We start from the raw sequence: 27924 nt of genomic DNA on the forward strand, positions 1-27924 counted from the left end.
AGCAGTGTTTAAGATTTGAAATAAATTGTTTTATAATTTGTTACACACTGGTGACTATTGTATAACGCAGCCCTTTGTCTACATATATATTTTTTCAAAACTACTTCTTGATCAAAGATAGTTTTTATTCTTCTTGGGACCTACTAATCCCAAATACCATAGAGAAATTCAACATGCATACCAAACTAAAGCTCAGGTCTCGTGAGGTTAAGCAGGATAATGCCTCATAACTGAGGAATAAAGGAACCGAGATTTGAATCAAGTTGAGGAACAGTCATGTCCGGTCACATTTTCAGACTTTATGCAGTGAATGTAAGACACTTTGAAAGAGTGACCGTTTCACCAGAGAAAGAAGCAGTTATGGATTAAAATATAATAAATAAAAAAGAGAGATGACTATGGATGAACAAGCAGCAATTACCACATTTATTCGCTGTGGAAATAATAACGCCATAAATCAATACACTGACTCTGGAACATTCGGAATAAAACAATTTATTTGTTACAAACATATAAAAATGACAAAAACAACCAGGTGGCAAGATATAAAAGTTTCCATTTTGTACAAAGTTTCCAAAGCCATGGTCAGAAATGCATACTCACTCCACATGAGGATCTTAATCTGGGGTATTTAAGTAAATATAATACAAGCTGTGACTCTTCCCAAAGTATAGCTAAAAAGATACTCTTCAAATTTGTTTGTCAGGTGACGTATAAAAACTGTCTGTCGTATGTCAGTTAAAAAAACAAAACACATACGGGCACAAAATTCATAACAGACTGGTGATTCATACACTGAATCAGAAGTTGATGACACATTCACAGTGTTGCCTTCACATCAGCGATGTGAAATGTAAACATTGTTGCATAACTCACCTCAATAAATATACAGACATATTCATAACGTGAGCATAACTTATATAAAAAAAAGGTTTACAATAACTTTTAATCCTCTGATCAGTTCTGATTAGCTCAACCTTTAAACTTTATGACAAAAATAAGGCAAAAAAATATTTTCCCTGTGTTTCTTATCAAGTTCTGCTCTCTGCGTTATTCAATCACAGAGTTAAGGTCAGACCGATTCAGGTGGAGTAAAGTAGCATTTGTTCGTCCGATGAAGTGATGACGAGGAATATACAACAGCAGGACTCTTTCATTTTAAACTATATATAGACATCTGTACATTTTCAACAGACACTGGGAGGCTACAGGGGAATGTTAACGGGACAGACATGTGGACATGAAGTGATTTCAGGCAGCAGGTAAATCACGGCAGCATAACAGCAAATTATTCTTTTAAATAAAGTGAACTTGTTTTGGGAGTTATGAAATTTGAGGAAGCTTCTGTGTGAACTTACAGTCGTCAGAGTGTCGTCTCTAAGAACTACTGTTATAAAATGTCATATTAACAGGGAGATGGTAGTGAAAATGCTTCGAGCACTGTTTGATTGGCATCACAGGCAACATTACAGACACACAGAGCTACATAATTGTCATTAGCATCCCTTAATTACTAGGGGTGAGTCTCGGATGCAACAGACATTAATCTTCATTATGTAGCATGCTGCTGCTATCACAAACGAAGTCTTTCTCAACACTCTCTACTGTCAACCTTTCCTAGTTTCCACAAGCATTTCATTCCTTTGCGCCTGATTGTCAAGGTTCAAAAATGCACCAAAATACAGTTGCACAGGCTTCTTAGAAAAATAAAAAATAAATAAATCCATCTCAGATTCATTATGACAAACTCAGTGGAACAAATATGAGAAAGAACGCGTCATCTGAAAACACCCCAGAAGATGCAATGTCACATCTGATGGCGTAAAGTAGTACCGTCTCTTTAAATGTCTTAACTTTAACTTCCTGTAACGGGATAAAAACTTTAAACATGACACAGTGTCAGTGAGGTGTGTCTGTTCAGAACCACAGTGCTGTCATCTCTCCATTAGAACTGCTATTTGGTATCTGTCTTGGATCCACCTGTCAAAGAGAAAGAGAGAAGGCATTATAGAACGGTCCTCAATGAGCAAAACTAAGAATTATAACTTGATGTTGGCATGCAGAAATTCACAGTATTCACAGCAGCAGGCAAGAACGGGATGCAAGCGGGCGAGTAGGGAGAGGTGGAAAAAAGGAGGAGAGAGGTGAGAGGGCAGTCGGAGCGACGGACCGAGTTGGGGGCTGCTAGAGAAGTGCCGAGCTGGAGTCAGAGTCTGAATCGTGACCGGGGGTGAGGCAGGGCTCACGGGAACAGACGGATTCCTGAGCCCGCCTGTACTCTTGATACTCCAGGCGGAGAGCGTTGAAGCGTGCTTCGCTTAGGGAGCGGCTGTAGCGGCAGCGGGGTGGGTTGAAAACTGGCGGGCTGACTGAGGGAGACGGGCCTGAGGGGTGCATCGGGGACAGGAGATGTGTGGGTGGGTATGTCATGGGACAAGCTCAAAATAATCACATCACATGGGATGACCACATGCAGTACCATCACATCAGGCATTACACTCACAATGATACATGCAACAGTTAAGACACGGTGGGAATATAAAAGGAATGATTACCTTTCTGTCTCTGGTCCTGGAGGCCAACGGCTTGATCAGACCTAAGTTCCCCTCTGCCTCTCCGATCACCCGTTTGTGGCTGATCAAACTGTGTGGCCTCCAGGACCTCCGAGTCCACACAGGCATCAGCAGAGTCCCACTCATAACTCTCATCTACTGATGTGTTCCTTCTAACGGGATACATAAAACAACCGGTCAGATAACAGTGAGATCATAAGAAACAACAAAAAAATATATATATTTTGGCAACATGAATAAAGCTCTTTCCACCAGGAGGACACTCCAGTGTGTTTGTTATTCCAGGTGTGGTGGTGGTGGTGGTGGTGGTGGTGTTTCACCTTTTCGCTCTTCTCTCAGGATGCTCCATCTCAGCTCTGTGCCGCTCGTTTTCCTCTGTGGTTTCCGGGGAGCTGAGCAGAGTGGGAGTGACGGACAGAGACTGTCTGAAGAGACCAGCGCTACCTCTGCCGCTGCTCTGACTGGCGTAACTGGCCCTACCCCCATCCCTGACCTCCCGCATCTCTGTTTCCCCTCCCCTCCCCATCATCCTGTCTGGCTGCCTGTAGCTCTCCACCTCTCTGGGCGGGAAGGGGGCATAGTAAGGTGAGGGCCAGCTAATGCCCCTGGGCAGGTAGGACCTCGGAGGGCCTCTCCTGGCGTCCACGGGTCTCGGGCTTTCCCGTCTCGACCCTGGCCAGTGCTGGTAATAGGGGACAGGGATGGAGGAGGGCATGGGGATGTATTTATGCTGCGCAGACCTCAGAGTTTCGTGGTAGGAGGGAGACCACCTGGAGGACTCTGGGAAAACGGCGGCTTGCCGTCGAGGATCAGACGGTTCTAGCAGGGGGGAGGTTGATGTTGGTCTGGGTGGGTACATAGGGGTGAGGTAGGAAGGACTGGCTAAAGGTCTTTGTAGGTGATGAGGCCTCTCCATGCTCTCCATGCTGGGGCGCCTGAATGGGACATACTCCCTCCAGGAAGGGCCTGGCCTGGGGAAGGAAGCTGGCGTGCGGCCCAAACTGTAAGATTTCACTCTGACATCTGGGTTTGGGAACTCGTCCCAGTAGCACCTTTCAGATATATAAGTCCTCGGGGTCTCAAAGTGCTCCCACCTCTGCGAGCCTAAGCTGATGGATTTCTTTAGGAAAGGCTGAGGCTGCCCCATGCCTGAGAGGGTCCGACAAGGGCCTATGCTTAAGGATTTCCTTAAAAATGGCACAGGCGCTTGAGTTATTCGCGATGCAATGTTATTAGCTCTGCTGCCCTGAGAAGCATGTCTTTGGGATTGCTCGGAGGAAAGCTCACTGTTGTCTACAAAACTGTGTGTGTGTTTCGACACTATGTCCGCCATGCCTTTAGCTGCGCTGAACAAGGTGTGAGCCGACCTGGATCCAAGTCTGGATTCAGGCATGTCTGGGTTTTTATGCCCAACTCGAATTTGTGTTTTTTCATCATGCAGCTGCTTGCTAGTTTTTTCTGGACCGGGTGAAAATGGTCTTTCGTCGTCAGGAAATCGTACTCTAGCTTCAGCATGGAGGGAACGTTGGCAGCCTTGTTTTTTACTAGCACCTAGGCTGACTTCTGCAGCACCCGCGAGGCGAGCCTGATCGAAGGAAAGCTCTTGTTTTGAACCAGGTTCCTGGTTTTTCTGAACGTGAACCTCCCAGTTTTTAGGAACAACATCAGGCTTAGCCACCACAGAGTTATCTGGCTTCAGCTGTGAACTTTGTCCAGAGGTGCCTGTTACTTCAGCTTCTTCAACCGGTTCATCTACGCTCATTTCGATGAAGCCTGGAAGACTGAGGTATTCGAGAATTGCACTTGTCTGTAGTGGGGACACACTGGGCGAGGGTGCTGCAGGTTTTTCCTTGAAGGAGTCAGACATTCTGGGGACCAAAAATTGAGACTGGTCACCGTTATCTTCTTCAACAAGAGTTAAGGTGGTGATAGGACTCGGACTGTCAGAGAAAAGACACCGGTCACTCCTCCTGGATCGTGTGCGGACGCCTTCTCTCTCTAACTCAGGGTAAAACCCTGAACTTCGTCGGCCGTCCTGAGTCTCACTCTTTCTTGTCTCTCTATCTTTGGCCTTTGCCCCCACTTCATGATGTTCATAGGGTAAGGTAGAATAACTAGAGGGGCTGGGATGCCTTGTGGCCATGGGGTCTACGTCTGCAGTTCTTTCAGGCTGATTATATTGTGCAGAAGCTGAACTTTTAGGTCTCTCGTCAGGACTTCTGGCAGATGAATCCCAGGGCTGAGTGCTTGTGTAAGCATACGAATGTCTGGACCTTGAAGCAACACCTCCACCCTGTGTCTTTTCTGTTAACCCCTGGTCAGTGATAGCTGTCACGCACATGTCAGACGTTCTCTGAGGACTCAATGACCTGGCTCTGTCTGGTGTTTCTAAACACAGACCTGGGGTTTCAGTGGTGACGTCAGGGGACAGCATGGGGAGGGAGGTGTTCTGGGTGACTGGAGAGCGCGATGAATCAATAGCAAGAGAGTCTTGTGTGGCTTCTCTACATGTGCGGGGATGTGGTGACCTGGGCGACGTGGCCTCCCGAGGACTCTGCACAGGAATGAGGCTGGTGATGGATGAAACGGGGCTAATGTCCCATTGTATGCGAGACGTAGGGAGCCGGTCCATGGGACTGCTGGTGCTGCCAAAGTAGCACGCCTTCCTATATTCAGATACCCGACTTGTCTGACCTGAGGACCTGTGTTTCTGTCTTATATTAACATCTAACGGCTTCCAAACAGGCTCCTCCTCTGACTTGGGTGAATCCCTTTGAGGGCTTTGTGTTGTTTTACACTTATGCTCATCTCTCCCACGACTGCGGCTTCTTTGATCGGCCGTGTAGATCTTCAACTCTCTCTCCATTTCTTCCCTCTCTTTCGCTAACTGGACACACTTGTTAATACTGTCCCTGTCCAACCCACTGTCAAGTTGTGAGACCAGGGTGCTGTTATCAGTCAACTGACTCTCCATCGGCTGGTAGCCTGAATGGTGTGCTCTCTCTCTGTCTCTATCCACGAGCTTTGTTCTTCTCCCCAAACTGGGGAAAAGGTCTTCAGCGTGGCCTGGCATGCGATGCCTCCTCAGAGAATCACTGGGCTTTTTCTCACTGTTGTCCGAATAAAAGCTGGCTCTTTCCAAAAGAGCCTCTGAGCCTTGCTCATCGTCCGAATAAAAGCAGCCGTGACGGGAGAAGTTTCTGGCCATGGCCCGCACTCTTCCAGGGGAAGAAGGAGGCCTGCTCAGCTCTGGGACGTCCACGGTGAGAGGAGAATCCTTCCTCTCATCCTTATCTGAGCTCAAAATGCTTGACTTCGGAGAGTCCCGGAACGATGTCCTGGCGCTCCCTGAGCCACTAGCCCCACCGTTGCTTTGCAGGACGTCCTTTTTCGCAGTTTTCCTATTGGAAGGACTGGAACCCTCTGGCAGTGGCTGGACAATGAAGCGGCCATCTGGGCCTCTGGAAATGGACTCCAGAGCAGTTGGTGAGGGCGCCTGTGACCCCAGGTGACTCTCAAAGAGTGTGTAATGAGGTGGTGGAGACGAGTTGGACAAGAGCTGCTTCCGCTGGTCGTGGTATTCCCCACGGCTGCCTTTCTCAAAGGAGGATCGGTCAGACTGTGAGGACGAGTTGTTGGGAAAGAAGGGAAGCGGTGGACAAAGCTTCAACTTCAGGACACTGTCTGGGCTGCGAGGAGGTGAGCGAGATCTGAGAAATGCATAGATGGGGAAAAACAGCTCAAATTAAATGGAGTTTGTAACTTTACTGTATGTGAAACAGGTGAAAAAGCTCATTTCAAATATCAAATAACAAATAAATCAACTTTTTGTTTCAGAGTGTGAGAATGAAGCTTTTCGCATTAATATTAAGCATAAATTCCTTTAGAAATAAGATATTTCATTGTTTATGAATTATTACAATCAATGTATGAAACAAGCAATGAGACTTACTCTTCAGAAGTGCTCTTCTGGAAGGCAGACGGTAGATCTATGACAATGTAAGAATGGAATAAAATGGGTGAACAACTCCAATCATTCATATAACTTTAGAAAAAGAAGTGAAGGCAAAACATGGCCCACCTCGTCTTCTCTGTTTGCGTCTACGCTGCCGGCGTTGACTCATGTAGCAGGCTGTCACCAACGAGAGGATGATGGCAACAAAGAGGAAGCACACTCCTGCCAACACACCGGCTAACAGCGGCTCAGGTATGACCTCCAGGAAACTGGGACGTAGGGGGTAAATCTCCATCCCTGTAATCACACCCGGGTCAGTAGCTGCTAACGGCTGCTGCTCATGTCATTTTAAGTTAAACAAAGCTAATCACTCACCTGCAGTGGATATATTGACGGACTCGCTCGGTTCACTGAGTACTTTGTTGCTGCGAGACATCAACCTCAGATCATATGTAGAGTCCTGAGAGAAGGACAGATTAAGGGTTTGATGTATATATAAACCAACATGCTTGGAAAGTGCAGAGGCCAATTTAAAGTATCTACAAAACCTTACCCTAAGCAGTCCTTGTACAAGTATTTCACTCTGGTTGGCGTCGATATTGCTGTTGAGGATGACCCACTGTCCCAGATCCCTGCGGGCCTGCAGCACATAACCCGTCAGTGAAGACAACAGGACGTGAGGAGGCATCCACTGGAGGACAACTCCTTGTCCAGTCCGGTTGGCTGACAGGAGTGTTGGAGGATCCGGGATTGGGGGAGAGGTGACAACTGTAGGTACTTCTGTTGGCACAGCTGGTAAGAAAGCCCAAGATAAGTTCACACTGATACATATTCAAAGCAAAACAGAATTATAATCAAAACGGGACACATGTCCATTTCGACAAACCTTGTGTTCGCACAGATACGATTTCACTAAAAGGTCCAGAGCCAAGTTTATTCTGAGGTAGGACGCTGAACTGATAGCCGGTGCCAGCAATTAGCCCCGTCACCAGCAGGTAGTTTTTGGATGTTGGCACAGGCAAAGACGCCCATTCATGTTTCCCCCTGGACGCCTGCTTGACCCTGAAAAAAATCACAAAAGCCAAAATGAAGACATAGTATGTGAGTCATGTTGGTAGGTGAGAACGGATTGTTTGACACTGACCATACAGTGAACTTCTGGGTGAATCCACCATCGAAGCCAGGCACCCAGGACACGTTCGCCTGGTTCATCTCTGTAGTGACTGACACTGAGGATGCAACGTGAGGACTAGTGCCTGAGAAACAGAAAACAAAACACTTTAAATTTTAACTGTTGACAATAGACCCAAAGACATTCAATTTCAGGGGCTGACCCACTCACCCAGCACAGTGACCACAGTGCCTGTACTGACAGTCGCCACACGATTAGTGGCCAAGCACTCCCAGCCCCCATGGTGATCTTTGCTGAGGGGCTGCAGCAGGAGGGAGCCGTTAGCCAACACAGCGTACGGCGAACGTGGAGTAGGGCCAATCTGTGAGGAAGCACAGCAACAGGTTATAATGAGGGATCAGTCAGGCATATCGCCATAGCTCCTCTGTCCTGCTCTCCTGTACCTTGCTCCAGGTTATGTTTGGAGGAGGGTCTCCGACGGCTTCACAAGGGATGATCAACTCTCGGCCCACCTCTTGGAGATACTCGGGCCGGGGAGGCACTCGGAATGACGGTGGGTCCTAGAGGAGGGAGAGACACTTTTCACTTGTGCCCGTGAATATGTGTACGTACACATAGGTAGTTCTCTGTAAATAAAGAGAGTTGAGTTCAGAACACTTTACCTTTAAAATGACCTGGGTGGGTGTAGACTGACCCATGGTGCCATAACTGTTGTAGGCCGTACATGTGTACATGCCCACAGCGTTGTCATTGGCTGTAGCTATGAAAACAGAGCCCTCCGAGTTCACCATCCAACCTGGAAACTGGACAGGGAAAAGGACAAAACAGATAAACACATTAGCCAGGTTTACATGGAGACTTTTCTCTCATTACGATTGAAGGTTTCAGATCAACTGTTTACATGTGAGGTGATCTATTCTGATCTGATGTTTACATGTACGTCTACTTTTAATTAGAACGGCCGTTTTACAGACGTGTGACATGCGCAGATCAATGAAAACAACCCTAATTAGCAGTAGTTGCTATTGTTTTTACATTTTTACTTATTTTTATATTAAAACAAAAGCTTGATTCGGAAAGTGTGTGGGGTCATATCCACTTTTGCTATTGTGTTAGCCTTATTGTAGCCGGTCTTCAAGGTTTCCTAGGTTTCCTAGCTGTTCCAAATTTGTTCCACTCTTCGGTCTATCCCGGCTTCAATGAATTGTTGTTGGACCTTTATAAACAGTTCAGTATTTTTCTGCTGTCTAAGCGTGTGATAATGTCTAGCTCTTTCAGAGCTGTTATTAAAAGTAAACTCTCCTTGGCACCGCACACCCGGTTGAGGAGACGCCCCTCGAATTTACGTCAAGACAGAGCATGTGCAGACAGAACGGAGCCTAACTTCGTTCTGATTCACCATTTACATGACTTTCGATTGACAAAAGGAATATGTTGTTTGGGCCTGTTTATTCTGCTTGGAGGTGTTTATATGGAGCATTTTCATTCGGTCTGGGCTCAGGGTTTAGTAATCTCCGCTCGCTGATATAATTTATTTCCATGTCCACAACTTACATTATCAGGATTCAGATCGTTCCCGTCTTTGGTCCAGTTGACATACAGCACAGGAGGATCAGCCTGGACGGGGCAAACAATGACTCCCTCCATGCCCGCAGGCAAATATGTTTCCCGTGGCATTCGGCCAATGCGTGCAGGATCTAAGATGAAGGAAGAAGAATTAATCAGTGTGAAGTAAAGGTTCTTGGGCAGGACATGCTGGGAAATGCAACTAATCACTGCAACCCGGACCAGCAGGGTTACCAACGAAGCAGGAGAACAATCTGAATGTTGTTTCACCAACTAACGTTTCACTTTGAGATGTGCAGAGGCTGAAGGCGGCGTCAGTAACCCATTAGTTGGAATACAGGTGTAGTTCCCAGCATCTTCTGGGATGAGATTAGGAATAAGAAGTGTTCCATCTACCAAAATCTTGACTCTGGACTTCAGCGACCTAAAAATAAAAGTCATGAAATTGACTCTGACACACAAACTGTTGTCTGCAGCAAGAAAATAACTTTATTTATAAAGGTTATTTAGCTGTACATGTAAGAAAATGACACTTTAATAACAGATGATGACCTCATGATATAATTGTCTTCTAATAATTTAGTTATAAGTTAATTGGAAAAACACTGGATTTATTATTTTAAATATTGTACCTCGACATATATTCCAAATTGTGTCTGACTATTGTTTAACTATGCTTTAACTGCCATCACTGATATTTTGAAGACTCACTCAATATGGTAAACGTTCTGTCCTTGTTTCATCCACTCGTAGGTGAGGTTTGAAGGGTAGGCATCAGCCTGACACTGCAGGACTGCATCCTGGGTCATGTTGAGCGTGGTGTCCTCAGGGGAAATGATGATGATTGGAGGACCTTTTTGACAAAGTAGAAGAAAATGTAAAACATCCTAATTTGATATTATGACTATGTCTACAATGCAGTCAGTGATGGATAGATCAGAGCTCAGTATTAAATCATTGCAAAGCAGGGAATGGACTGTAGGGGGCAGTATAGCCTACTTTAAAGTCAAGCCTCAACTGTTAGTTTCAGTATCACGGCAGGATAACACAAGATTTGGGGATGAGAAGACAATTTAATTTATCTTGAAAAAAATGTTATAGGAAAACTAGTGGTGTTACTCCTTTAAAAACATGAAAGCTGTGTGGATGATGGTGGCTGACAGTCCAACACTGACCTTTGACCTGCAGCTGCATATAGTGGGTCAGGTTCCCCTCTGAGTTGGACACGTGACATTTATACACTCCTGAAATATTTCTCGTGACGGAGGCCAGAGACAGAGTACCATTGAGCACCTGAAATGAGGCGAAGGTTAAGAGTCAGAAGATCAAAGACAAAGAGAAAAGGTGGATTGAGGCCGCGAGGCGAGATGACAACAAAGCAGTTTCCTTCAAAGAAACATCAAAGCTACGACTCCTGCAGAAAATGCTAATTATGAAGTATTTAATTAGAATACTGCAAATACCATCTGTTAATCCTGCTCACTTTTATTTTTTCATGTTTCTCAATTGGGCTCTCATCTTTATGCCAGACAACCGTTGGTCGAGGGTTGCCATGGGCTCCACAGCTGAGAGTCAGCGAGTCCCCGAGCAGAACCTCCACAAAAGTCGGCGGTGTCTTAATAAACACGGGAGGAGCTGGAAGAAAGACAGAGCAAGTGGAAGCATTATTTTTATTTATAAGCTCCAATGGGAAATAGAACTCAACCAGAGCAACTTTAAATTGGACAAATTCTCACAAATCCACATAAATAGCTTCGGAGTGATTTACTGTGGCTTAGAGCTGCAACCTGTACATTAGATCTCAGCGGCCACCGGTTTGATGCTTCTACTTGAGGAGATTAGCTGTTGGATATAAATTACATGCTGTTTCAATATATTACAAAAGTGACACTAAAACTAATATCACTGAACAGAAGTAAATCCCACTGAAACTGCACTGACTGGCAGACACCGTTTTCTATTTTGTAGCACTTTTGCCAAACACTACCAACACTACCAGGGTTCATACTGAAAGAATCCATAAGCAATCATTGAATTGGAAAGTCCTTTGGGAACACTGTCAAAGAACAATGCTCTGTGCCAAGTTTGGTTTTGGAATAGATTCATTTAGTGACCATGTATCCACATTAGCTTGACTCACTTCTTATCACAATATGAGTTTGGTAACACGCCATTTGGATTCCATTATGGGACATGCGTCAACCAGTAAAGACAAAGAAATATCTCTACAAGCAACTGGCTTGTCTTACAACCAATCAGAGTCCTTTTGTTCAGGGACGCTGGTCTGGTTTCCAGGATATATTCATAACATATCCATTACGTGCATGATGTAACGCTGGTATGTTCAAAGAAGGTGTCGTGTGTAACTTGATGCAGTCACTGTGGCTGTACTACAATCAGATTAAATCACCACTTCACACTCACAGTGGACGGTGGGTTGAAATGCTTTGGGGGTTTAACCAGAGTCACGTTATTCTTAAAACAAACATCAGCTCACAGCAGGTGAAGCACAAACATAAGATGAGATCACCGTGTGCACAGAGCCAGAACACTTTCTGCCAGGGCCTTCAGAGCCAGAGCCACAGCCAGGCCCCATGCTGCAGCCGTTCTAAATACGGACGGCGCCGGCGATGAGCAACGAGAGGAGCGGCTCCCAATTCCCCAAAACCCTGCGGTGCTGCACCTGTGATGGAGAGAAAGGTCCACGTCCCGTTCCGAAAGTCGTCGGTCTTGCTGTCCAGGAGGAGGATGCGACATTCGAACCAGCCCTCGTCCTCCAGGGTCAGCCGTTCTAGCCGCAGAGAGGCACCCCGGGTCAGGGACACACGGCCTGTGGGGAGGAGGGGCGCACACAGGCAGACAGGCAGAGTCAGCACATGCAGGAAGGGGGCTTATCACGCAGGGGACACAGGCATCCCAGTGTCACAAAGGCCACAGTCAAAGTTACAGCCTTTCCACGAACAGACAAATCCGTGCGCGGTGTGAAGAAGCGCAGCTCTGATGTTTGTTGAAAATAACAAACCACACAATTGAGATTTATGAAAACAGTGTGGGTGGACACAACATTTGCAGCTTGTGGATGAAACGTGAGTGGCCCTGAGTTGGAGTGCAAACGCATGAATCACTAAAGTGATGATTATAATGATCTACAAGATGACAGATGAAGATGGCGTCCTGTCATTTGGGGTTTGGTTGGAGGAGTGGAGAGCTGGGATGCCAGGAATACTTGAATGCAGCTTCATTAAATCACTAGAATAGAAAATGTTCGCAGCTTAAAAAGGAAATCAACAACAACAGTCCAAAGTAAAGTAAGACACCTGCTTTTGTTCGGTGGAGGAAATGGACAGAAGACAACAATGTGAGGCAGATGCACACTACGCACAAGTGTGTGAATGCCCTCAAACACAGATGGACGAACAAGCGCGCGCACACATCTCACCACAACACACACCCAAAAACCCCACTCCCTCTTTCCTCCTCTCTGTACTTCTTACAACTCCTTGTCAGGCTTTGAAACTTGATCTGCTGGTTGCCTGGTGACTGCTGCCTGGTTTTCAGGGTATAACCCCCCCCCCCCTCCTTTTATTCGCTCTCTCAATGAACTCTTTTTTTCGCCCTTCAATCTCAGGGCTTTAAACGGCAGGAGGATGCGTGTAGGAGGGGAAACACACACGTTGCTCATGCCAGGCTCGGCCGCAGCAGTTTGAAAGTAAACAGGAGAATGTGGGGAAGTTTTCCTGCGTTTCGTCATACTGGTTTGTTATTAACATGACGTGATCGTAACATGTCTCCTGAAAGTACACCGATCAGTCGTTACATTATGACCACCATCCTAATATTGTGCAGGTCCCACTCCAAAACAGTGACTCATTAGAGAATGGACATGGGTCTTCTGACGTGTCCTGTGGTGTCAATGTTATTTACTTCACTACTGTTAGTGGTTTTAATGTTGTGGCTGATATGTGTATATAAATAATAAAGCACTGCAAAAGAAAATCATTTAATCTTTAGAGTAGCCTCGGGAGTTATTTACACCAGCTTAGACATCATGTATAAAAGGAGAACTTTCATGAATGTTCTGCAACCTTGACGCAACAACATGACGAGAAACACAACTTACTCCCACATTTCACGGTGGTCTCCCTCCAGACAGCACAGACCGGGAGCAGAGCCTGAGAGCTCTGAAACTCACCTAACCTCTGTAGACGGCCTTAAGACAGGGTGAAACACACACTGAGAGTAAAGACGGGCAACAATAGGTAACAATTAACCCCACATTCCTGACCGGGGCTGTTGCCGTGTCTAATAGTCAGGTTTAATGATTTACTGACCTCTTAAACAACAGACACGCATTTGATGGGCCGCGCTCACTCAGAGGCTCCATAAAAAGAACGGCTCTGATTCCAGGTCAGCATCTTTTAAACAACTGGGTTAGGCTCGGAGAGGGGAAAAGTGCAGGAGGCAGATGATAACAGGTGTGCAGACCACTTTAGGCCTTTTTCCTCTCTTATCTCACCGTGATGGCTCGTCCATTTCCTGCGCAACCTTTTCTGATCAGACGTGGAATTAACTAGTCGGCCTCAGCGCGCTCAGGAGGAAAATAGTTCCACGTGCGACATCACACTCTTGAGCGTAATCCTCCTGTGAGTAAATGTTATGGGATGCTTAAAGATCACTGTGGCTGAAACTGCGGCCTGTGGAAATCCCACTAACTTGAGCATGTGCACCGATCTCGGGGACTCAGGAGCACGTGGGTATGTATATGTGTTGATTTTCAAAATGCACCGAGTGCCCTGCCCCCTGGGTCAACACGGGGTTTTGGCTGCCGAAACACTTAACCCCTTCCCGTAGCCTCCCTCTTGTCCGTCGCTACAAAGAGGCGGCAGCCCCCCATTCCTCATTCTCTCGGGTTACCATAGTGACGAGGCCAAGGAAATACCCGGGCAGTAGGTTTAGATTTGAATTCAGTTGCTGTAGAAACACGCCGTAGCCAAACGTGGCGGGTCGATCGGGTTCTACTGTCACAGATTTGAAAAATTACAAGGGGGGGAAAACATGTTTAGATAAAAAAACTGTACTGTGCCACATTCAAGAACCCATGAGGCAATGATGGGAGAGTGGGAGAAATTAATGAAAGGAAGGATAAGAGAAGGCTTTTCTTTTCAGCCTCTGGACAGACAAAAAACGGAGACTGTGACAAATGTTGCTCTATTTAAATTTGAATGTTGCATCTCAGGACTGAAACACTGGAAGCACTCGGCAGGTGCTCTGCCCCAAAAGATGACTTCATGCAAGGATAAAGTGTAAATATACTGCATCAACTGGACATGAAGGGAAAAATTATGAAACCATATCAGGGAAAAGGCACCGTGCTTTAAAATCAAAGAGGAACTTAACAAGGGGTTACACAGAGGTTACCCGAATTATGTGCATTGACAATCCACTGACAACTAATGAGAGGTTGACCTTCCTGACCTATGCGCTCTAGCAGACACATCCATCACTCCCCCTGATCCTATATAAGCACGATGTCCACGAGTCTTCCTCAAGAGACAAACATCATAGGACTCTATGGCAGACAGAGAGAATCGCTGCAACAATAGCTGCTGCTCCTTCCTGATGTCGACCCTCCTCCTCCTCCTCCTCCTCCTCCTCCTCCTCTGTTTTTCTTCCAGCAGCTATCACATGACAACTCCGGTCTATCTTGAAATGAGCCCTTGTTTCCAACAGGTTGAGTGCAGCCAAGGGTAGAAAATGGAAACGCTAATCCGCCAGTGCTGTTTGAACCTCTAAGACGCACCCTCTTCATATTAGGGAGAGTCGGGTTCTCGCCCAGTGGGTGGCAGGTTAGGAACAACTCAGCTTTCAGAGCCGGTAGCTGGCCTTGTCTCACTCATCTCATCTCCAATATCTTTCTTTTTTTTTTTTCTTACACATCCACATGTACCTCTGTCTGCAGTCAAGCTGAGGGCAGTTTACATCACATACTTTTTAACCATATAAGTCATTTGTGTGTTGTGGTTGCATTAAAAATGTACCTTACTGGCATTTATATTTTATTTTCTCACTTGGCTACAAGGGCTCTAGGATCTTATTGTTCCAAATGATTGGCATCAGCGTGTTTTTTTTTTTGCATCGCAAGTTCCCACTGATACATACTGACAATGTAATACATGGAGTATTGTGATTTTTATACAATACAATAGCAGGGGTAAGTATGGAGGAAGACAGATTATTCTGTTTGGAGAAGCATCAGCGCTGCTTTTCTTTGTCCATCCGTATGTGCATAAGGGAGCCGTGCAGAGGTGCATTGTGGGATGTGTTTTGATTTGAATACAATCATAAGTCTGGGTCCGGCCCCCTGCCTCTGACAGCTCACCCCTCCCATTCCCCCAAATTTCTCTCTTCAATCCTCCTGTCCCCCTAATCAGTTTAACCCTCTTATGAATAGCTCTTTGTCGTGAGATAGATTACAGTTAACTCTGTCCCTCTCGCTGGGTCCAGCTCCAATAACCCTCTGAAAAAGCAAGTGCACGCAGCTCACGTGCTGATTTTTTACTACAACTAACCGCAGGAATTAGCTCAAATATTAAATCTTTGGTGCAGGGAGATTACAGAGGTATTTGAACTCTTTCTCCTGTACAGAGCTTGAGCTTTGTTTCGGGTCAGGACGAGATAACACCGATGTTAATGATTGCCAGAATTTATGCTTTAGTTGCTCAGTCGGAGAGACCTTCAGGAAAACGCTCCTCGTCATTAATGGCATGAATGTCAAACCTGCATCTCTTCAGGAGAGTCAGAGACACGCCTCAGGAATGAGGTAACAAAGCCTTTGTGACGTTCTGCTGCTCTAAGCTGGAGAACGTGAAATTCCCAAACCGTGGCCGTCTATTCTTCTTTCACCGTGTCATTGTTTGCTGCACATCACCCAGGTCTCGTTGTAGCAGAAAAACAGGTTGGAGATGATGAAGTGATCGGTTTCACATTTCCACTGGGCTGTGTTCTGTTTTTAGACCGCTGTCTGCGAAAGCTTAAGTTTTTCTAGTTGAAAGGCCACGGAGTTCGAGGTTTGTCTGTGTGTGCGTACGCTTCGGTTCAGTCGAGTATATAAACGTGTACGTGACTTGTGCATGTGTGTGACTTTCTCCGGTGATCAGACGACTCGCTGAGAGAGTGATGGAGCCCTGCTGAGATCTGTGGGCTTCCCCATTGTCATTCTAACCTGAGGTCAGAGTCCCCTGCTCGCAGTCCCGACTGATTTACTTCACCGCACGGGAGACATGTGATCTGACCCTGCAACAGTAAACCATCCTGACAGCGCAAGGCTTGAACATATTGTCTATACGGATATAACTCAAACCAGCTATAACAGCATGTCAGCTAGAGTTTATCTTGCTGTTTCCTCTTTGTTGTGAGCTGACTAATGTTCAACTGTCCGAGGCGTGCTGGGCGTGAAACGGAGAGGAAGAGGAATGAGAGGTACCTACATCTCTCTGATTCATCTGGAGCACACACGAGAGATGGTCTCTGAGACGTAGGAAGGCTAGCGTCTAATGGCGTCGACAGAAGGATGCGTCATTGTAGTCGTGACACTCTTCAAATACAGAGTGCGATCTCAAGCACACCTGATATCATATCAAAAAAATGATGGTTTAATGGACTGACACAGAGGTCCGTGATATCACTTCACTCCAATTCTTTCATCTCAGTTACCAAAAATTGCTAACAGCATCAGTGCACTTGAGACATAGCAGCAGAGCAGACAGAAGATATCTGGGAATGCTTTTTTTATGTTTTATTTTAACCTGCTTTCTTACGCAATGAGACCAACAAAGGAAGGTCAGAAAAAACTGCTTCACTTTAATGCTAAATGCTGACTTACCGGTAGTATTAATATATTCATGACGGATACATCGCTTAGCTTTATTGGTAGAAGCCATTATGCTGTGAAACCACCCAGTGATGAAAACAGTACAGGTCTGTGCAACGCTCATAATTCTTTTCCATGATCTTCGAGCTTACCATGAAAATCAGCCCTGCTCTCCGGTTCCTGTCCTCAGACAAGCTGAGACAAAGACCAGGAAACAGTAGCCCCACTGTCTTGTAGTTAAATCTGAAATCCAGCGAGATTTTAATTTGAGGGTAGCATACATTAGACCCACTGCACTGACACGCTTCACATGCTGCCATCTGCCTCCAGTGGGAGGGGAGATATGAGGATCTGCGGCAGACAGGGGCAAAGCCCACACCAGACAAGAACAGTCAGGGGATAAATATGGAAAAACATCAGCGCATCACAAACGCGCTTCTACTCTGAGCTACATCTCTGCGGTGTTGTTTACTTCATTACGGCTGCTTATGTATCAGATGACTGCTCCTAAACAATGACGTGGTTAACGGCCTACAAGAGGGTTAACATGCCAAACACGTGCAGTCTAACTGTGATGGTGGGAGACTGTCTGTGTCTCGGTCCCTTTGCAAACCTTCAGTGAGGTTCCTGAGTGTTACGGTGCTGAAAATAGATGTTTCAGACTCGTACGTTTTCCTGCTCTGACTCATCTCTTAAATGGTTTCTTACAACGAATGGATTTTCAGAGAGGTCCCCCTTGCACCCATCCACAGTGACCTAGTTGGGACAGTATGGGATTTGGGGTGTCCTAGTAGTCCTTTTGGCTTTGGTGAAGCAATGGGAGGTTGTGATACCCCTCTTTGTCTTTTGTCCTCTGGTAGACAATGACAGGATTATAGGGCTCCAGCAAGAAAACTCCCATTATTCCCAATGCTTCATCCATCCTCCTTCCAGCACAACAATCTCCCCTTACTGGGTCACCACTCAGCATACTAATAAAACACTGTCATCAGACCACCAAGCCCCCACCTGCACTCCTAATCCCTCCGTGAGCAGCGTTACTGGAACCCCCCTCTCCTTCTAGCGCAGCTACCCCACCCCCCTTTAACTGCCGCCATTAAAGCACATCCATTCTCGCCCATCCCCTTTTCACTGCTGTACTCCAGAAACACACAGACCAAACGCTAGCTGTAATTACAGGGTTTGTGCTTTGGATGGATTACCTATTTGGAGTAGTGTTTCATCCAAACTTCCCCTTCCCCTCTAAATATCAGTGTAACCTCCTCATGTCTACCTTTGTTATGGACACCTTGGCTTACCTCAAATAACTCTACTGAATCATTTTCCGGGGAATCTGTCAGCGGCCGGTGGTCAGAGACTGTCAGGTTGACAGCTCTGAGCTCAGCTCTCGGAAATGTTTTTTAAGTTCACTCGAGAGTCTGGATGCTTTGAAAGCACAAAGGCAATGAAAGAAGGAGTCATTTGAAGCCAGGTCTCACTGATCCACTTCAAGAGAATGCAACTCCAGCTAAGTAACAAGTCTCTCATCGTTTTTTTTTTTTTTTTTTAAAGGCCTGCCAGACTAAACACACCTGGAGCAAAGCTTACCCTTATAGTTTGGATGAACGCGAGGAGCGTACACTCCAAATTTGATGAGGATGGGAACGCTGTAACCGAGACGAACCCATTCCACAACGTGCAGTGGAAAGAGGTTCGGGGTGGTGGCTTCTGTGGATGTTGGCGTGAGACTACAGCCGAGCTCCGCAGTGGCCCCCTCTCTGGCACGAACCACCGACTCCACGCCTTGAGACACACCTGTAAAGACAAACAGCATACCGTCAGGATAAAGCACTTGATTCACTGTGCTGCTGATAACACAGAAGGCAATAAACAGCAAAAAATGTGGTTAAACACATAAATCAAGGTCTATAAGGCATTTTAAAGAGAGTTATGGGTGCCGAAGTGGCCGGATTAACCTCTCTGGAATTTCCTGGTCATTTGTTCCTGTGAAAATTGTCTGCTGTGCTAAGAACTGTTGATAAACGATGATCGCAGAGGCAGCAAGAGGTCAAGAAAAGCTGGTGAGACGGAGCTACAACAAGCAATGGGAACAACTTGGCCTATCTATGTTTCATTGAGCTGGAGTTTGATTCAGCCACTGAATATGACTTGCCCAGGCTGTTAAAAGCCGGACCGTCAGAGGGCATGAAAAACAGTCACGGGCCATTTGGTCACAAGATAGTATAGCTACAAAGCCTGCAAACACACTGCAATCCCATTAGTGACACCTGGAGCGGTGTCTCCTCTCTCTGCCATGTGCTCACGTGGGTGTGTGTGCGACTGAGTGCCAGTGTTTGCTCTGCTACTCATCTGGCCCGGTGATTACTCTAATCTCAGATGGGAGAGGGGGCGGGTGGTGGTGGTGGTGGTGGTGGTGGTGGTGGTACTCTGATGCAGGGCAGCAGGACCCTCTGTGCTTGCTCCGGCCGACCTCCCACCACCCCCTGGGGTGCGCACATGGTCTGCAGACCAGCTCAATCAATCCCACCACCACCCCCCCGACAACACATGCACGCACATGCAGAAGCGTGCCTAGGGTTGGGGGTAGCACAAATCCAGGATTGATCTAAATCCACACCCAGAGATGCCATTTAAGTTGGATTTTGGCCCCATTCTCTCATGCCCACTCCATGTCTGATGCGTAACCCCTCCTCTTCACTCTCTCCAGCATAAGGCAAATGGATCTGTGCCAGATGCAGCGGGGTGTCACTGGAACTGTATGCAGGCTGCTAAAGAGCAGCATATGCCAACTGCTCTGCGATGATTTGCAATAACGAGGGATGCAGGTCTTGTTGGTGCTGGCAAATGAGGTAGAGTAGAAATTAAGAAAGCCTCACGAAAACGTAGATGCAGTTAGATACATGCCACGGCAACACTGCACAAATCAATTTCTACTGCATGCATGAGTTCACCTTTCAGTATCGCTGCTCATAATCTTTGAGGACCAGTAGACTGTTTCCTATTGACGTGGAGCCAGTTGAATGTGCAGAAATGTATCATTTAAATTATTTGAAATGAAAGTTTAATTTAAAATCTTGAAAAGTCGCGTAGATGTTTGAATAATAGTGCGTGTCCATATCTTGAAAGCGATTTGTGAAGAAAGACAATCACAGCCATGCAAGAAAGATTTGCATTACAGATAATCCCTACTGTTTACACGTGTTAAGTGAATTTTCTATGTCAGTGTTGCATTTTTCTGCGGTTTTAATCCGTTTTATTTGTAGTTAAAGAATTAGATCTGCAGTGTTGAGCAGCCTTGAATGCAGCAGCTCTCCATGGTCTAATTCGCCCCGCCATAGTCTCATAACAAACTGGAAATAGCTTTACGCGTCTCAAATAAACGTTGTTGTGGTGGTGTTGTGTTCTGCTCTGTTGCTCCTGCAGGTCATCTCCCTCCACTAGTTATATCTCCCCTCTCTGCCCAAAGCGAGGTTTTGATAATGTCAATGGTTTGGTAAATGAAGCCAAAAAAATAAATAAATAAAAAAATTACTGTTAAAATATAGTACTGAGAGACAAAGACAAGTTAGTGAGAAACATAGAAAGGTTCAACGGGAGAAATAAATAAAAGAATGATGGAAATGCATTTTTAATGAATGCATTGGATCCATATCTGCATTTGCATACTTACTTAGCAGACAGATGGCTACAGCGGTGGTGACAGCCTGAAGCCACCGTCCCTCCAGTCCCATGGCCGTCCGTCACACTCCTTCACACATCTCCCAACCTGAAAGAGAAGACCACACATCCCACTTACTCCTCAGCAGAACACCGCTGTGGCTACCCGCACAGCTGTACGAGGACCCCCCCCCACCTCTCCACCCGGACGATGTAATCCCTCGAGTTTACATCGACTCATTATCCAGCAACTACGCTACATTCCAGATGCTTCCGGGTTAATACAATACTGTACATTTTAAATAAGCTGATTCACGAAAAGCGAGTGTACTTCGACAAAGGCAAAAATACAGCTAACTTCCATAGAGCGTGCATCATGTGGAGGTTTGCTTGCCTAGGCCCGAGTGTGTGTATGTGTGTGTATTTGTGTGTAGCCAGAGGGAAGACCTCTGCAAGGCTCTAAGTGTACGTACAGATTAACCTGATACTTGTGATTGGTCCGGCTCATGCAGAAGGTCTCGTCTCACACTAAATAGGCCAACGGCAATTGACAGGTGACGCGGGTAACATTGAAAAGTGTGTCTCGGGACTCCAGATGTTGTGTTAATGCCGACGCTTAAACTTAAGTAGCATAAACAGACTGCCATTAAGAGACGCGCTTACCTTAAATCTATCGACAGCGCAGCATATGCTAAGGAGCCCGTGGCATAAGGTGCACTTCAAACAAATGGCAAACGCACAAACAATCACTCCAGCGCAATTAAATCATCTCCTAATGAGTCACATTAAAGAGGACTCCACGTGGACAAACTGCAGCTCGCCACAACTCATGAGGCACATAAACTGGATTGGAGGCACAAGTTTACATTGATGTCCTTCAAAGTCTATGGGAGCCCTCACACACTTCATTCCGTACCCCTAATACCAGCTTATTACTTTAATAATTGGTGATATAAGAAGGATACAATCAGACATGCACTCCAAAAACATGGGACAGCGGAATTATATGATGGGGACTTGAAAAACCAAACAGCAGAGATTAAAACAGCAGGAAGATGCATTTATCTCCTTGAACTGGACCAACGCAGAGAGTGTCTTTGGTGGGTCTGGCCGAGGAGCATTGTAATTACTTTTCTATTGCACCTTTCCTAAACAATCAGAGAGATGAAGGAGTTGGCTTTACAGCAAAAGCCGATGAAATGTGGATGGTGAACACTTTGCAGTCGTGTTTGCCCGTTTTTGCGAGACACAAAAGATTTAAAATGAGCTGGAATAAACAGAACTATTATTATAACGGATTCAGAAGCGGAACAGACGAAGCTGCTCACTGTAATCATTTTTTTGCGTCACCTCCAGCAGTCAGAAAAACGATGGGAGTGATTGCAGGTCGCTGCATCATTTCGGCTGCCGTCTTCGCAGCCATGAGGAAATACTGTCACGCTTTTCTAGTTCCAGCCCACACGTAGACCTCAAGGAACCGCTGGCAACCTCAAGACAGGAAACATCGCGCCTTTGGTCACCGCCGTGCTGAGCTGCGCCTCCGCACCAGAATATATGGGGCGTCTTGTAAAAAGAGACAGACAGGGGAAGACTGGAGGGGGCCTTTGTCTGCAGGTGCAGGAGTGGGAAGAGAACACCCAGATTATTTCCCTCAGACAGCAGAGCACAGCGAGGCAATTTAATTGGCATGTGCACGGAGAGCAGCTCAAAACAAGCCCTAAAAACAAAGTCAGAACACTGAATCTAAAATGAATACCGGTGGTTTTTGCTATTTATCTGTCATTTACACGTCAGCATTAACTCAGCTCACAGGTTCAGTGACACTTGTGCACATCAGAAGTGTTTACCTCTACACACTAATCTTTTCACGAGGGCGTCTGAGGGGAATGTAGACGTGGGATTTTGTGAGGGAAAAAGTTACAAAAAGTGGTGCGGTGCCTTCGTGAGTTGCGAAAAAGCCGTCACTGCAGGTAGGCAGGGAAAATAAATGAAACTCAGCTCACTGTGCAACAGGCACGTGGGTGTTGTTCAGCGAACCAGCGTTTCTCAGGATTTCACTGACACAAATTGCTTTGGACCTAGTCATGACTTAGCCTTCTGGACGGTACATTTGTAACACCCAGTCTAATCCTGCCTTGCTGCTCCGCGTGTTAATAGTGTAATTGAATTAGAGATCAAATTGGTGAGACAAATCAAGGACACTCATATCATCGAGCTGCGCGTTCATCAACCACTGGTGGATCAGGTGTCTGGAGTCCACCTGCTCCCACTCTCCAGTTTCTGCCGGTGGAGAACACACGGAAAACGACATCCAGTTGTGTTTTTAATAGAGGACACGTGTGACACTCTTAATTCGGGTCATTTCTTGGTATTATGTGCTGATCCTCTCTCCTCCTCAATTACCTCAGGTTAAGAGATGAGGTGTTTGGTAGGTGTTTGGTAACACTTACTTCTACTTAATTCAAAGGAAAATCACAGAGACGCACGCTCAAAATGATCTTGTCATAAATTCTAATCATAATTGTGAGCAGAGTGATGGATGTTTGAAGGCTGTTTTAATGATTTCTTGTGTGAGTAAGAAGCTGTCTCCAGTCTGTCACATGTAACAGCTGGTAAGCCTGCCCTCTCCTTATGCATCTCTATTATATTATTCAAACATGAACTGAATAATGCAGAACTTAAGGTGCTCTTACTAATGGGTGACATTGTGCAGGTGTTATGGTGTTATAGTGCAGCAGTCTTGTCATCAGTCTTGTACACTTTGCAAGTGACAATAAAACCATCTTACTTCTTCGCGGCCAAAGAGGAAACTCAACAACGAAAAAGTGAACTTTTGACCTAACGTGTGTGTCATCCCTCAGTACCTAAGCAGATCTGTCAGTGATGCTAGCGACAGATACAGGCCTGATAAGCAGTAGCATTACTCTCTTTTTAATCCTCCTTAATCCTGACAGGCCGTAGCCTCAGCGCAAACCGACCTGTAGAAGGACCCACTGCTAAGCGACACTCAAACACAAACTTTGGCAGCTGACACGGTCAAGTAAAAACATCACGCAGCCACGCAGATCGAACACAACAGACCTGCACTGACCATACATGTCAACCACGGTCGTCAACAAGGGGAATGGTTAAAAACCATCATTCCAAACTCGACTGGTTGGACCAGCCCGCACGGCGAGCCAATCAATTCATGGATTTTGTCCATGGCACAGCAACCCAGATTAGAGACTGCATTGACATTTACTTTAACTAAAGGAAATGAGCTGGGCACACACTGGGCACGGGAGTGGAGTCCTGGTCCGTCGGGGAAAGCCTACTGTATATGGATTAACGCTGTGATTGTTGGTTAAGCCAACACTTGCTACTAGAGGGTATAACAGTATTGAACGGCGATTGAATGTTTTTAGATTACAACACAACACGAGCACAAATAACGTTACCTTTACTGTGCACTATTTGCAGTAATTGGACACTGTTGCGTATTACACAAATAAATCAGCCATGTGCTTCACACATGAGTGGACTGCTTTAATGTGGAGTCCCCCCACCACCACCAACACCCCACCCGAGGATGATCCACATTCATATAGCTCAGCCGTCCCAGGGGAAAGGAGAATTACAAGTGAAAGGAAAGCAGTTAACATCATCCTTGTAAACGCTCGGTCTGGGTCAGTCCCATGAAGCAAAGACCGAACGCTGAAGGCAACCAAGAGCCATAAGACAGAGGTTACGAACTCATGTCTCCAGTGTTGAAGGATGGCACTGGATTTATTTTAAAACCTGAGAATCAATGAGACACAGAGGACAAGTGCTTTAGTATGGTTCTCACGTCTTCGCTTAGGGACAGCTGTTAGTGCCCAGATGCAAAGAGCTCTTTCAGACAGGTCAAAACTAAAGAGACGTAAAACAATGCTGTCCATTTATGGCTGTCGTCCAACTACTTGGGCATTTTTCTGCGTTTTCTTTATTGCACCGGCAGCGTCAGGACTGTGTAACAGGTCTCAGTTTGCTGTGGACTCAATCTTAACCACTAATAACAGTAATTTGGAGAAACCACTTTCAACTCGTGAATTATTTGTGTCCCGCTGCAATCAACTTCCTCCAGCATGAATATGTGCCCACAGGGGACAGTTAGCCACATAGGGTTTGGAACAATGCAATGAACGAGTTAAATGTCGAGGCTTTCAGTGCGTTGAATGTGTGCCAGCCGTGTGCAGGTATCTGACACACACAGACTTTACGCTGCAGGGCCTGGGTTTCGGGTGGAAATGTCCAAAATTAGCTGCTTCTTAATATGGCTGTCACCTTGTTAATAATGCAAAGCCAATCAAAAAACTCATTTATAATTAAGTTCTGACTAAGACGGGCAGACCGGGAGTACACATTTTTCACTGGAGCGCTTTTATTTTAAACAAAGAAACATTTTAGAATATGGATTCCTGTGGAAATTAAACTGTGTTGTCTTGCTGATACACAAGGGAGATACCAGCAGTCATGTGTGGCCCCACACACACCCCTCCGTCTCTGATCCAAACCGGCACAGGAAAAATAAAGACACTGTGCTCTCCTCCCGTACAAAACAGTTCAAACCTGTTTCCCTCCCTCTGCACCATTCGGAGCAGGGAGCTGATAGACTGTCTGGTCTGTGTCAAACAAACACCGAGCCACAAAGCATTTATTACTGCACCACTACAGCGCACATTTTGACGCACATCCGTTTCTGTCACCAAACAAAACAGGTGCATCTTTTGTCTGACTCCAGGAGTCTGATGGGAGCCAAGAAGAGGAAAACCTAAATAAAAAAAACCACGATAAAAACACTGCGTTGTTCTCGGCATTTTGATCCAGGTGACAGTGTTAAATCAAGGGTCACCACAACAAGTTATTTAAATGAAGAGGAGGGGAAAGGAACCCCTCATTAAGATAGAAAGTGGTGCATGTGATACCCAAAATATAAACAACGGTTTTGCAAAAATAAAGCAGTGCAACGTGCTGAAAACCACCGGGAAACAATGGTCCCCTAAAATAATATTATAATTAGAAACCAGGGAACAGTAATGTAATTATCACTCAAAAGTCTCATTGTGAGTGGTTATGAGAGTACAATAGAAATGTCAGAGGGATTTCTAGGCTGCCAGTAGATAGCAGTGATTTGTTACAGACTGGACGCTGCACAGGATGTTTTATGTGTTTATGTTCAGGATGTCTTGGCTCAGCTCCTACCTTGCTTGAGGCACTTTTCACTTGAAGCTGAAAGTACAATCCATCAATCCATTGATGCTCTTCTTTCAGGTTCGTCTTGCAGCAATAATTTAACCTTGATACCTTTCTCCAGGTGGAAAGTGGGGTAAAAGAAAGACTTATTATAACAATAATAAGAGGGAGGAGAAGAAGAAGGCGGTGTTGAGCAGAGCGCAGGTGGTCACATTTTTTCCCCGAGTCCGTGCGCGGGTTTCAAAAGAAAATCAAATTAATCCTGGACGTCCATAGAAATCAGACCTTTTATCAAAACTTCTTGAATAAAATCCATCAACCGAGGCCGCTCATATGAGTCCAACACCAGTTCATTTAAAGTCCGTTTAAACTTTCCACGCACTGGCTCCTGATGTCCGCAATCTTCTTAGTCCAAACTTGCCGAAAGTGCCTTTAATCGTGAGAGATAATTTGAAGTTGACTTTAAAAATGTGTAAAAAATGGCTCCAGTGCGCATTTCTCATCAGAGAGAGAGCACACCACACGTTTTGTCGGAGCCCTGCTGTTGATACTCCCCCATGGTGTCCCTCCTCTCATTATCACCATTCCCTCCTCCTACCACGGCTACAGCTGCTGTCAAGTCAGAGGACAACCACAGCACTTCCTGTCACATGTTTCAAAATAAAGCTTCGAAGGGAAAATCGGGTGTAGGCGTCGATGGGTGAAGCTGAGTCAGTTAAGTGATATAATCATACTTTAAGTGACTTAGTGATTCATTTTAGTCATTGATTTGTTGCCTCACGCTTCTCACGTGTAAGACTGTGGTATTTTGTCAGATTTTTAACCAATAAAGTTAGCTACAAACTGTAATGTCTATTTTCAAAATGTCTTAATTAATAATTAAGGGTGCAAATAATAATAACAATACAATAATACATAACACAAGTTGATTCGTTGTCTGTGTTTACACGAGGCATTTAGAGAGTAGGATCTTGACCTGGGGTAGCCACACTCAGTTCTCATCAGAGTATGAGCCATTGTGTTGTAAACAAATTCAGCTCCAAGGTACTTGGATGACTTAAATGACAATGTTGTATTTTCACTGCATAAAGTCCACCCAAATGACCTGACAGGCCCTGCAGATGTCAGATCATAATCAGTTCCCAACAGATTAACTGCAGACCAAACTTTACACCACAAAAGGGAGGATGAGGGAGGTCGGCCTGGCCTCCAGCTAGGAAAATCCAAACACAAAGACGAAACAAATGCAACTCATCCGACTTGAACCCTTATCCAAGTGGCTTCTTCAGAGCTAAATGCCTGGAGGTTTAATTAGTTAATTAGATGTTTCTGTTGAAAGGCTGCCCACCTATAAACTCCCATCACTAGTGTCTGTCAATAACCCAATTCCTGCAATTAGAGTTGTTCACGTTAACCAGATGTTATTTTTTTCTCAATTAGTGTTATAAAGGAGTCTGATTACCTTTGTTTTAGCTGTATTTTTTGGATATACCACATACTATTTGACTTGCTTCAGTTTCAGAGACCTTCTGTTATATATAATACTTCATTGTCACACTGAGACAGTATCGTGTAACAGCATCACCACTTAAGTTATTTTTACTTTCCCTGATAATCCAAACTGACCACTCACTAACTAACCATGTCTAGACCCTAAACTTGCACTACAACACATCACAAAGACTATAGCCAGTGGCCAGCAGACACATACATCATGAAGGAAATGGGATCATCTGGTAGGCTAGGAAGCGCTACAAACCACTGACTAGAGCTGGTCAGACACCAGGAAAACATCCATCTGTCAGCTGGTGTGTCATGGCCCTCCTCGCTGATACTGTAACCAAATGAGATGAATCAATAAGAACTAATAAAAAGTCTAAAAGCCAGATTGTAAACTTGTGTACGAGTTCAAATTAGGGTCCGAGTATACGTCAGTCTGACGCTTTTATTTTGAAAG

The 27924-nt window shown here is 45.5% G+C and overlaps 1 protein-coding gene across 2 annotated transcripts; it reads right to left on the reverse strand.

Moving 5' to 3' along the window:
• Nucleotides 1-479: 479 nt before the first annotated feature.
• On the reverse strand, nucleotides 480-26528 carry igsf9b (immunoglobulin superfamily, member 9b). 2 transcript variants are annotated; one of them, XM_047592291.1, is made up of 22 exons: nucleotides 25977-26528; nucleotides 20767-20862; nucleotides 18684-18890; nucleotides 11910-12056; nucleotides 10710-10861; nucleotides 10402-10519; nucleotides 9938-10079; nucleotides 9505-9650; nucleotides 9215-9357; nucleotides 8323-8463; nucleotides 8104-8220; nucleotides 7871-8021; nucleotides 7673-7784; nucleotides 7415-7590; nucleotides 7082-7320; nucleotides 6904-6988; nucleotides 6655-6825; nucleotides 6526-6562; nucleotides 2894-6283; nucleotides 2556-2725; nucleotides 2171-2384; nucleotides 480-1980 (listed from the first exon to the last, which is right to left on the reverse strand). In XM_047592291.1, exons 2-21 carry the CDS (start codon nucleotides 20825-20827, stop codon nucleotides 2185-2187), a joined length of 6105 nt encoding a protein of 2034 aa, XP_047448247.1. In that variant the 5' UTR covers nucleotides 20828-20862; nucleotides 25977-26528; the 3' UTR covers nucleotides 480-1980; nucleotides 2171-2184. The 2 variants fall into 2 exon arrangements, with proteins under 2 accessions (XP_047448247.1, XP_047448248.1); XM_047592292.1 differs by lacking the exon at nucleotides 2171-2384.
• Between the last annotated feature and the right edge of the window lie 1396 nt (nucleotides 26529-27924).

Source organism: Mugil cephalus, chromosome 8 (genome assembly GCF_022458985.1).
Source record: "Mugil cephalus isolate CIBA_MC_2020 chromosome 8, CIBA_Mcephalus_1.1, whole genome shotgun sequence".
Classification (NCBI taxonomy): domain Eukaryota; kingdom Metazoa; phylum Chordata; class Actinopteri; order Mugiliformes; family Mugilidae; genus Mugil; species Mugil cephalus.

What these genes read in the sequence shown, in the direction of transcription:
- igsf9b (XM_047592291.1), bottom strand. Translation starts at nt 20,827, where the DNA reads ATGGGACTGGAGGGACGGTGGCTTCAGGCTGTCACCACCGCTGTAGCC. An exon ending in CAAACATAACCTGGAGCAAG is followed by an intron (nt 8,022 to 8,103) that starts GTACAGGAGAGC and finishes GCTTCCTCACAG; the next exon opens with ATTGGCCCTACTCCACGTTC. An exon ending in CCTGAGAGAAGAGCGAAAAG is followed by an intron (nt 2,726 to 2,893) that starts GTGAAACACCAC and finishes GTATCCCGTTAG; the next exon opens with AAGGAACACATCAGTAGATG.